This window comes from Lissotriton helveticus, chromosome 4_1, assembly GCF_964261635.1.
Source record: "Lissotriton helveticus chromosome 4_1, aLisHel1.1, whole genome shotgun sequence".
In the NCBI taxonomy this organism is placed as follows: domain Eukaryota; kingdom Metazoa; phylum Chordata; class Amphibia; order Caudata; family Salamandridae; genus Lissotriton; species Lissotriton helveticus.
Genome location: NC_136063.1, coordinates 442,831,083 through 442,843,815, shown reverse-complemented (window position 1 = coordinate 442,843,815; position 12,733 = coordinate 442,831,083). Strand labels below are relative to the sequence as shown.

Here is a 12,733-nt window from a genome sequence, read left to right as displayed (position 1 = left end):
AAGATACTGGAACATGCCTGCTAATAATTCTAACATCAAACCAGCCGAGCATCAAAGATAAATGAGGAAAGAATGTGTTCAATCGACTGAGCTATGGATTATGTAGTGACAAGTGTACATTTAAAATTAAATGTCATAAAGCTCTTCTTCTGGAAACTCTACATTTGCAGAGTGCTAAAATGCACTCACATTATAAATAAAATAACCTGATTTAAAGGTGCAAAATAAAAAACTAAAAGTTGACATAAAATCTCAAAGGACGTGGGATTTGTTTGGCCAGAAAACAAGTGAACAGACTAGAGTGTTTTCAAACATATATTCCAAAATAAGTTATTATATAAACTTTCAAGGGTACCTCATTTCAAGGGACCCAGGCGCCTATTAGGATGGCGGACGGACCTGCGTGGAGGGACCATCCGCAGGGGCAGCGGCGGTCCCTCCGGTGGAATTAGGATGTGACCGCCACCCTGGCGGTCACATCCCGTATATTTAACATTGCGGCGGATGCTGCTTTAAGCAGCACCCGCCACAAAGTTAAATATGCATGCTGTGCATTTGCATGCACAAAGTGGCATGCACCGCGCGGTGCCTGCCGCATTGTGCATGCAAATACAGGGGGGTACCATAGGTACCCCCCATGTGCACCCCCCCACCCCCTTCACCCTAGGGGGACACAACAGGCCCCCAAAGAAAAGACCGTATGCTTTTCCGTGGCGGCATTGCCGCCACGGAAAGGCATGTCCTGAAGCTCATCCTAATATGGCTGGCGGTGTCTGATAGACACCGCCACCATATTAGAGCTTTTCCGCCACGGTCGGAAGGCGACCGCGGCGGAAAAGCGGCGGACGGTCTTCCCATCCGCCGATGACCCCCCCAGCCATCCTAATGTGGCGGGTGTCTTTTCATTTTCCGCAGCGGTGAATCCGCATCCTCCGGGCCGGCGGTGGCTTCCGCCGGCCCGAAGGATGCGGATTCACCACAATCCTAATCGACCCCCTAGTGTGGTCTTTGGAGTGCCATGGTTTTGAAAGATTTTTGATATTCTCTTTCAGCTGACTCTTGAGGCTCCAGATTGAACTCTTTTGGAGCAACTGCTTCAAATAATAATTTAACCTGGGATATAGCAGGACATACTATTATACTAATATTAATAGGATCTTGTTTTTGTCCTAATTTCATCATAAAATATTTAAATATTATGTTATAAGAGATGTGGTCACATGATTTAATTGTATTTGAAGTTTATATAGAAGCGGGGAAGCATTTAGGGAACAATGTATTAACCATGTTAAGAGAATAATGGAAACCAATCAACATTGTTTTACCCTGTATAGTAAGAAAATTATACTGCAATAGCATAATCAATTGTAATACATGTATACCTAAGTGTTGATAATAAAGAAAACTGTATTTACAGCTAGAACACCCTGATTCCTATTAATCCTATTTAGAACTTTAATTCACATTTAAATGGGATTAAGGGGCTGGGTCAGAGCCAAACTGAGTTGGGGCTCTAAATAGTATACCTAAGGCAAATACAAGTGGAAATCTGAAGTTATTATTACATGCTCAGTTGATTTTCTCTAATGGTTGCATTTTTTTATGGTTAGGTCGGTGATATCTTTTTTTGGGTTTCCTGATTGCTCAATTTCAGGGTATGTGTTTGTTAGTGCTCAATTTTATATCATATTTAAGGGATATAGCGTGCTTGCTCAATGAGATAGTGCTCAAAAGCCTCAGGAAACAGAATTTCAAATCAACGTGAACAACTACAGGTAAGAAAGTGCTCGGAAATTAGGTTGACTGAAATGCTAGTGTTGAATGATTATATAAAGTTCTAGTTGGTGGAAGCCTTTTCCAAGATAGAAAGAAACAGACAATCATATGACATAATGAAGATATATTGGTTTGATTTGGAAACTGTAAGAATAAGGAGACATCATTTTAGTCAGTGAAGACATTCTCAAAAGAAAGAGGCAAATAACTGAAAAAAAAATACATTTAAATGTAATGAAAAACAGTGTACAAGGGTTTGAGCTCTTAGTTCCAAAAGGCTTGATAGCATAGGACTAGTAATGATAGGATACCTATCAATGTACAAAGAGTAACAAATATGCCAGAAGTAGAGTTTGTTCCCAATGAGTGATCATTTCTAAAGTTACAACTGATAAAAATAAAGCAGTTGTTTTACAGCTTAAAGATTAATTGGCCTCAGTCCGATCTAAAAAATATTATTATTATAAATTATATATTGTAATTGTAATATTGTAATTGTATTTATATAGTGCTTGCTACCCCAGACGAGGCGTTGAAGCTCTTATTTGTGAGTAGCACGCTACTTCAGATCTCAAAGGATTACTGGTAGATTAGTATAAGGAAATATACGTTGTTTATTTGAATAGTGGACTTGAATCTGTTAGTTGGATTGAATAGGATAAAGGATGGATTGAAGGGTTTGACCATACAGTAGCACATAGATTATGTTTTAAAGCAATATTTTTTTTTTAAAGGGGGGGCATTGGAGTTTCATAAAGATTATCATGCTAATGTATACTGTTAGTAACATTTTGCGAGAATCCTCAAGAAAGCATCTACCAAAAGAGGTTTAGGAAAATCATATTTTATGGCAGCTCAGGCGAGATTTAGATAATCACACGCAGCCCAGTTCACAAAACCATATGTGCAATTAACTGTAACAGAAACAAAGAAAAAGCTACATGTACTTGAGAAAAACCCTGTGCATGTAACATGTGGGATTTTTGCCTCCCCAAATGGATTTACTCAAACTTAAAATTCACTAATTTTAACCATTAGTATTTTAAATTTGAGTAAATCTGCTATTCACATACCTTTGGAAGTTGTTTTCCACCCTGACATGGAACAGATATTTACTCCTGCAGCAGGAGTACAAACATTTTAACAATGGGAATATGAGGAAATATCCCCTGAACTACTGGGCGAGTAGCAAAAGGGATTTCTCCATTTTCCCTTTGGAGAAAAAGAGTGCAAATGCCCTTATTATTTGTTATATTTAGGCATGCAAAAATACAGATCTGCTAAATTTTTGTGTGCAGAAATGCATAAGGACTTGGGTAGTACTGCATCAGATTTGCAGGACTACTATTGGAATTCTTTGATAAATCAAATAACGTATCTCAAAGGGATCAACATTCTTAGGCCTTTTTGTGAAATGGGCAAATAGTGTTCATGATCAGCTATATATTGTAACACATAACTAAAAACCAAGCTTCAATTATTAAAGTCAGTTTCTATGTAGAATGTATAGGTCTATGAAATGCTACTGGTAGGAGGCACTGTGAAGTGGTATAGAAGATGTAGATTGCTTTCTGAAAAGATACTCTCCAAAGAGATTACTTTGAGCTTATTTGGGACTGATTGACCATTCAACTACTTGGCGAAGGGTAAAAATGAGTCATGATGAGACCTCAAGCTTGAAATGGACTAAGATGAGAGTTTGCTTTAGCACCTGAGCTATTTTGGATTTTCGTACTATTAATGGTAACAGGTCCATTTTTCAAAGTATGTCTGAGGAAGCAAATACTATAATTAATTTAATTTTTTAAATATCCTTATTGCATTTTGTCTTTTCCGTTAAATATAATCTAAACATCAGTATATATATGGCACTTGTAATAACATTGTCGGTGCTGAGTCACTGCATCCATAGATCAAGGTAGTTCCATCTTACAATCATAGCACAGTTTGTGTCTTACATCTCAGGATTCGACGTGCACTCGTAAAGTAACATAGGCGTCAAAAGCCCACACATACTGTCATCTCTAATTGAGGAGCAAGACGTGTCTACCATGTGTGCCTGTTTCCAACAGTGGTCATCAATGTGCAAATATAACAATGTACACAGGAGTGCGCGGCCCATACGTAGCTCTACTTTGAGAGCGTAACACATAATGTTTCATGGGTGAAAAAGATTAGATATATGCCATAGTGGGTTACTAGATATCTTCTTATTCCAACATTTAGACCACAACTAATGAAAACAAAATAAAATCAAAAGAAAAGGAGATATCAAATACTCAAGGAAATGTGTAGCTGGTATATAAAATGCCATTCGAGTGTAGTCGTGTCTAGACTTGTGTGTTCATATGGAATGCGGGCTGCTGTTCCTGCGCTATGTATGGTTGCATGGGAATTAGGGTATCTTGTGGCAGGAAGCAAATACTATGATGAATGCAAATGATGTTGCCCATTTTTTCTGAAGGGTTACACTATCAGCTGGCACAGCTAGCAGTACAGATGAACTATGACTAGCCACTGAAAAACCTTTGTTATACCAACATAATGGTGCTCAGTCAATATGCATTTAAAACAAATTAGAATGTCAAAAGTCAATGTTTTGTAAGACATCAAAAGTCAATGTCTTGTAAGACATTAACGCTTTTGTATAGCTTGGATACTTGGGGGCATATTATCAAGGGGGTTTATCTCCACTTTTTTGGCTTTAAAAGCCAAGAAAGCGGAGATAAAATTATCTCCCTATTACCTAGCTGTCGCTAACACCAGTTAGCGACAGCTAGTAGGAGATAGCGTCCATCTTGGGCCCCACTTTGCATGTCAGAGAAATTTATCACTAATGACATGCAAAGTGGGCGTGCCAAGATGTTAGCGACTGGAAACAGTTCCTAACATCGGTATCTCCTATTACCAACTTTTGGAGATATTCGCGCTAAGCGCGAATATCTCCAAAAGCTAACACCTGCCCTGAGCAGTTCTTAGCCATGTTATCCAATGGGAGGTGGATAACATGGCTAAGAGCATTAGCTCGGTAATGCCTGAATATCGCTGACTTTTCAGCGATATTCATGCATTGCGGCCGATTTTTATCGCATTTGCGATAAACCTTGGTAATACCAAGGTTTATCTGCGATAAAAATCGCTGCAGGTCGGCGATACATTTTTGTCTCTAACCAAGCAATAGCGATAATTATCGCTATTGCTTGGTAATATGCCCCTTGGTTACTTTGTGAATTATCTGATTAGTACCTATTATTAAAATATGTAGCTTAGTTCTGGTCTTAATGAAACCACTTAGGAAATATAGTCGAGAATATGGAAGGTCAGCAATTGTCTCTCTCATTCGAGCTTGCTTATGAAATGATTATTAACATTTCATCTTTAGGGCACAATTATGGAGTCTGTGCGTCTATGAATAGTTAAATTAAATATGTGTTAACGACACATTTAGACTTTCTTTCAATAATAATTTAAACCAGTTGTATTACATAAAGATTTAGAGCTTCCAATTGTAATGTGTCAGATAGTTCTGCAGAGAATTTCAAGCATTTATGTTTAATGCCCCTTTGTCAGTATTACATAGTAAATTAATCTAGTAGATCGACACAGCAATATAGGATTGAGTGTCAAGAAGAAATGAGGAAAGAGTATCTATAAAACCAAGGTAGAGACCGATTGTTAGTCCATTCTTAAATATTTTTTTAAAATTTAAATTCATCAAATACATTTTCTTAGATATTATTACCTTAGCAAATAGCCAATTATTCTCTGACCATGTCGACTAAACTATGCTATTATTTCTTTTGATATACCAATAATCAGGCTTCTATTGTTTCTTAATATTATTTTCAATAAATTATAACACACACTTACATGAGTGCACAGATCAAATGGTAGGCTCTATCAGCATTAAGGGCATGGTGCACTGATGGATATTAGAGTTAATACTCAGACATAATACATGATTCCAGCAGGTTCCTCTCTCTAGTGCTCATGACATCCACCCAAACCTGGGGACATCATACCCAAAGTCACTGGAGTTCTGGCAATAATGGTCTGCACAACAGAGCTGTATCACTGACCATGTTGTATTGACAGGCTACATTGTCTATCCATGTGGGTCTGTTTTCAGAGTCCCTGGAGAGCTCAGCCTCCCACATACCGGTGAGTGTGTAGATTCCAGAGTCCCTACCTTGGCCATAAGGGCAGAGCACTCAGAAGTAGCCCAGTTATAGGTGTCCTTCGTGCAGCCAGTAGTGGTGGGTGGAAACTCTGACTTGTTTGAGTTTGGCACCTAACCAACATTTTTACACTTGTATACTATTTGGGGTGTCATCCAGCACACAATACACAAATTGGGATCAAGCAGATGTGACCTTACAGTTAAAGAAGTCACCTTATCTGTCACCTTTTCGAAAAGGGCACTAACACTGGGTACTCCTGTGAAGGAGGTCAAGACACTAAGCACAGCACCTAGGATAAGGCAGCTGAGGGTGAACTAAAAATCATGTAGAGTCTGACAGGTATGATTAGGTGTGTTGTAGAGAATTAAATTGAACAAACTTGAAGCATGTATTAAGATCTTTGTGGGGTGGGCCACCATCCTCCCCCATTCTTCAACTGCCAGATCTCTATCAATATTCTCGAACCATTTAACCCATTCAGAAGATAATATAACTTAAGGCCCTGCATAACCTTCAGTGCCCAGTCCAAAAGTCTTACCACTTCACTACATTCTCCCACATCTAGCAGGGTCTATACAACACCGTGATTGGGGGATTCATGTGTGCCGATGCGCCAGGTGAGGTGGGACATACCAAGTTGCTGGCCATCAGACCTGCAGGAATGAAGCAGCTCAGTCCAATATTAGTGGAAGAACACATTATGACAAATGTATGGAGGTCACCTACAAGTGTGATTTCTACAAGTCCATATGAACACTTGAATAACTCATGCAATTTTGCCAAAGTTGAGAAGTCCCACAGCGGGGTAGCTGGTACATAGACCAGCGTAGACTTTGGTCTCTTCAAGCACTGTCTCGAGCAACGAGTCATCATCACCAGTTACGGAACAAGGGTAGAGGTTGCCAAGCAATACTATCTCTGAATAAAGCCATGGGCCTGACAATCATTTGGCATTAAAATGGAGCCGCGCAACCAAGTAGTACAGTTCCGGGTCAGGACCGCCCAGCCTGCCACCAGTCAGCAGAAGTATGAGTTTGTCTAGTGCCACCTTTTACATTGCACAACAATATATGAAATATGAGACATGGAAGACTTATTGGCTGAAAAGTGATGGCGTAAGGATAACTAGCAAATTCTGGCAGGAGTACATGAAGAGGTGGAAGGCCGCTATTTTAGTGTTGGCAACTCTACCTAGCACTAACAGGGAAAGCATCTTCCAAAAGGTGTATGCATATGGTACCAATTGCTCTGATTCAGAAACCCTGAAAAAGATGCTCCAACCTATGCTTCACCAGGGATGCCTTACACACTGGGAAGAGGTAACATTTGGCCTAAGTTACCCAGAATCTGGCAAGTAACCAAGGTTCTCCACAGACTACATCTCTAAGGGGCAGATGTTTCTCTTGAGTCAGATTCAGACCCGACTAAACCCCGCTGTTGAACAAGGCAGGCAATCAGTTCCATTGTCTGTTCAAACATCTGAAGCAACAATATAGAGCCATGCCAAGTTCCCAAGTTACCGGTTCAGTATGCCAATGGGGTGAGATTATGTGCTAGTATGGCATGGGCCACCAAGTCAGTATGCAAAAGGTGAATTTATCTCGTCATCTGCAGGCAAATATTCATCTCAGGTAGTGCCATGTACAGGTATGTCCAGCTTCTTATATTGAAGGCCCTCTTGGTGTTCAGATAGTTGACTGAACAGAGGATGCCATACATTGGTATTCCGGCCATCAAATGGAACAGGTGCCTGAGACTACCCGGCGAGGGAGAGGTGTGTCAGTCAGAAATCCTTAGATGTGGTCTGGATGAGGTAGAATGGCTGTGTGTATAGTAGTTTGCAGTAGTTAGCCAAAATCTAACTGATATCTCCAAATGAGACTGTCAGCTAGCCATTCTTAACTCAGCTCACTTTTAGGAGCTTCACTGTAAAGTAGCCATTCCACCATTTTCTGTGGTTTATGGTCATCCTGGTGATGTATGATTGCACCTCCACACGCACCATAACTCTTCCATCAGACATGCATGTTTGGCCCTTTCCATCAAATGTTCTTATCCAAGGCAGAGTCTGATGTGCATTTGAGCTTGTGGGCAAAGATTGTCTTCCAACAGCTGACCCCTGTACCTCCTCTGGAGTCTAGCAGCACCATTCCATGAAAAATGTGTCTTTTGTAGAGTGATAAGATGGACATTAATTGCTTCAACTACACCAAGACCCTGTGGCTTTCCACTGGGCCTATTCAAAGTCAATACGCTGTATGTGCTAAGATTCCTCATGATGAATCGAGGCAATTGCACAGGTAGCACCCCACATCCCCACTATAGGGCCCTCTACTCGGTGGATCGAACAGTGCCCACTCCACAGGGTCCTTCCATTGCGACTGATAGCGGCCTATACCGGGGCTTTCCGCTCTTTCTCACTAACCCACTACATTGATACTGTTATATCTGGTAGCCATTATATAAGGTACTTTGAGGCCCTGTATCTTGAACTTGATGTAGCAACATCTAACCTCAGTTGAATCACTGCCAGCTTCACAAAATACATTCTCCAAGACTTTTCACAGGTTTCTGCCAAACAGGCATACATTAGCTGCGACAGTGTTGATCTTGACCTCCTGCGACATTCGTGTTTTGTCTACATTTGAAGAATCCCACGCAGCAAGTCCTGCTCCTCGTGACCAGCTGGTGGCGGTTTTGAAGGATTGACCAGTCTGTCATGGAGATTGGCAGTGCCGACTAGAACCAGAGCGGTAGTGACAGAAGAAGTGAGACGACACCAGCAGTGACCCAGCATTATACAGGAACTATACCAGTACAAAGAACACACACCAGCGTCAAGTCGTGCCCTTCACCTAGTCCCAAAATATGCATTCTGTTTCACAGAAACTCATGCTCGCAACTAATAATAATTAAGATATTTTTCTTCATCCTTGTAATTAACTAATACTCTAGGGTAATGGGGAGTGTAGTACCTTCGTTCAATTGAAAGAATGTAGTACTTTTGCATAGTGCATTATCAAATGGCTTAGAGTTCCAAATTAATAATGCAGAAGAGAAATTATTGAATTTACTGTTTATCAAACGTGATTATATTTTGTTGTGTTGAGCGATATAAATATTTCCGATTAAATTTTTTTTTTTTATAATATACCACAATGAAGGTATTGGTTCTCACAAAAATGTTAAATAAATTGTAATGCTTGGAGAGGAAGCTAGATTGTTATGTACCCACTCAGAGATTAGGGAATTTATAAAAACAAAATAGCTAACTCTGCTAAGTACATCCAAGCGCAGAATAATGCTTTGGCTTACAGAGTGATATGTGGATGGTATTTGACATGGGCCACCTGAGCAAACTATTCCTTGGAAGTTCATCTAGTATTGATGGCCTGATGAGCAGAGGGGTGAACAGGACCTATCCATATAGCAAGATATTCAGGAAGCAAATGTTATACAAAGTACCTAGTATTACAGAGGCATTATTGCCATTGCACCGCCTAGAGAGTATATTGGGACTGGCGGACCTCAGAACGAATGCCCTCTTTGATCATACATATAGAAACTAATTACCAGTATGCTAACTGTAGTCTGTCTGTCTATAGCTCAGTTTTACAAATGGCTGAGAGTTCCCTGTTCATAGACGTGGCACCCTGAGATATGGCGAACATTAGCCATGGAAAGCAATCACAGCAGAATGTAGCGATCAATCCAGTCAAGAGATGATCCTAGAATCTCCCTTACTCCACTAGATTAAAAATAAGGGCCATCTCATGTTTTGACAGTCTGACTTTAAAAAGTTTTCGGTGCATAGATCCATAGTCTGCGGTATCTGAAGAAGCCCAGTAAGATGAGCTTTAGAGCTAAAATATTGAAACGGATGAAGCAAAAATTTGAAAACCTAAATTGATGATAGCACCATTTATCTCTTGCATGACAGTAACCGTTTATTAATGGCAAAAGAAAACTAGAGTTAACAAACTTTGATACCGACTGGCATTATTTCTGTTAATGGCCCCTGACTGGTTTGGTCAAAAAGGGAACTGTTTGTTTTTATATATAATGGTGAAATGCTGATGTAGGTGGGCTTGGGGAAAGGTGAGTGAAAACCAGTGGAAGTTATTTTCGTATTTCATCAAATTAAAAGATTTCTTTTTAAAGGTCTCTCCTGGTTGTAATTTATTTTTGGAGTGACCCATGCTAACAAAGCTAATTGCATCTTCGGAATCTGATTGGCATTAAAATTACACTGTGATGCTTTTCCTAAAGTTTGCCCTTTTCTCAAAACCTGTCTTAGGCACTTCATCCTCAGTGAAAACTCAGGTCAACTCAGCATCAAAGAGGGTGTAGCCCCAGGAGTCTACCACTTAAAGGTGAAAGTCATAGATGGCTTCTGGCCTGATGTGGTTTCTACCGTGAAGATTGTGGTGAAAGAAATCTCATCCGAAGCAGCTCGCAATGCGGGATCCCTGAGATTTTCAGGTAGGTCGCAGTGTAAAGAGTGCAGAGAGGACGGAACTGTGCCAGAATTTCAGGATATCCACGTTAGATATATATTTTCTTACAAATTTACATACAGTGACTTTACATCCAACTCATTCACATAACACCATTGTACTACGCTATTCTGCTCAGCACTGTATGTGACTTAAGCATGTGTGAAAAGCCGACTCCGCATCTCTTTTTGTCTATTTCTAATTTGTAGCGATCCTGAAAATACTATTTGACCTTTACAAAAGGTATAGTGCTTACGTGCTTCTCTGAAGAATTTAAGTGTCATCCAAATGCCAATACTGTTTCCTTTTCTATAGAACATATCCAGTTACCCAGATTACATACCAAGACTCTTGCCAACAACATATTATAGGTGTTTACAGGGAGTCCTATGAGACTCTATGCAATAGGTGCCCACCGCCAATGTGCAAATATATGTCAGAAAAATGCTTGTTTTCTGGGCTAAGCCATAATTTAAACAAGCACTAGCAACTCCAATAGGTCTCGCCTTTGCAGTAGCAGCTAAGAGCTTTCAATCATATTTCCAGGGGTTATATTCTCAAATCACTGTACCATCCGCAAATGACAATAGCTAGATATGATGCTTTGCTAATTTAGGCGGGATGGCTAGAGCAGAGGTCCAAACTATTGGTAGTTCCACAGTTTATAAACCAAAACTGACCTGGACGGAAATACACCCCTATAATACTCATTCACTGCTAATATATATAGTGGGGATGTCAAACTCCATAGCTAAACATCTTTATTTAATGCAATTTATTCCCTCAGTCTGCGGCCTATCTCACCTTACACTAGATGTGTATCCCTTCCTGTTTCTGTATGTACCAGCTCTCTGCTAAATATACGTTTTTTGCTAGCACCAGCCTCCTTCTAATTTTTGATGTTTTGGTGGAGGGACGCCTGGCTGCCAAGATGACATCACAGACCTCGAGAGGGAGATCGAAGACTCTCAACTCCCGCCATTCAAACTCCGAGCACGAAGGTGCAGAATATGCAGGCTTAGGTGCAAAACCCTGTCTTGCTGCTGATCCTCCCAAAGGACTGCCTCGGAGTGTACGCGGACTGCCAGGACTTATGACTTGCAAATATTTGGGGATCTTAATTCGTTTTACCTCAGGCACTGGCTGATTACTTCCTAACTGCCCACTCATGACACCACAGGGTTAGATCTTAAAGACTACCTGAAATGTATCAATAATTCAGAGCCTTCTTGAAACATTCAGACATTCCGGCAACCTTCACTCAGCGAGAGACGCCCAAGGGAATCTACCCCCATAATGGGCTGTCACTCGGCTCTATCAAGTCTCTTTGTTTCAAACGATAAGCAATTGTGCTATTTACCAGAGATGTTGTCCTCTTCATTGTTCTGACCACCTTTAGCTGGATTTCTCTTGCTAACTTGTACATTATTTACTTTCACCCTTGTTCATATGATATGCACTGCACCACTATCACTGAGCACTCATTGTCACTATAATATATGTCACTCCAATATTGCATTGAATATTGACAGCCTTGTAAATACCTGTAAATATACATGAATACTGTTTAATATAAAATAATACTTTTGCAAGCACTAATTTGCCAGTTTGTTCGTGTTCCAACTGCATTGAATAGATGTGCTATCTTATGATTGATTTATAATATGATAAGCAATTGCTCTCTCCCAACAGAACCATTGTAGTTTTTTATGATCCTCCCAAAGGGGCAGCCTGATCGAAGGACCCATGTTCATGATCAGGAGTTCGGTGTTCCATACTTTCCATACCCAATCTGTAGCCACTAAGATAACTTAAGCCCGGTTGAACCGGATCTTCCTGAGAACTCAGGTCAAGGGTGGTATCCGCAGAAAGACATACAAGAGTCCCGAGTTCCAATCTAAATGTAATGTGTCTCTGAGCAAGAAACGCTTTTGAAACTTCAACGCTCAGAAGTGCTGACATTGCACGTTCTCTGAGATGGTGAACAGATCGAGCCATGGTTGTCCCTGTTCTTATCCTGGTGCTCCAGCCAAGTCCAGAGGCGTAGAGTCTCCTGGCATAGGGTCCACGACCCGCCCTGTTTGTTGCAATACAACATGGCAGTGGTGTTGTCCGTGAACATCTGAACCATCCTCCCTTGGATGGATGGAGGAAGGCTTTCAATGCCAAGCAGATTGCTCTCAGTTCTAAAAGATTAAAAGACCTAAAAGGTTAATATGATGCTGAGATTCCACATTATACTAGATTCCTCTGATCTCCACCTCTCCTAGATAGCCGACC

General features: G+C 40.5%; 1 protein-coding gene across 1 annotated transcript in view; it reads left to right on the top strand.

The window, feature by feature from the left end:
• The window catches only part of LOC144828007 (neural-cadherin-like), a 266,439-nt gene that overhangs the window by 192,039 nt on the left and 61,667 nt on the right, over positions 1-12,733 (top strand). Inside the window, exon 20 of the mRNA XM_078686153.1 lies at positions 10,255-10,439. Within this exon, the coding sequence (XP_078542279.1) occupies positions 10,255-10,439 (185 nt within the window). The remainder of the gene's footprint in view (positions 1-10,254; positions 10,440-12,733) is intronic.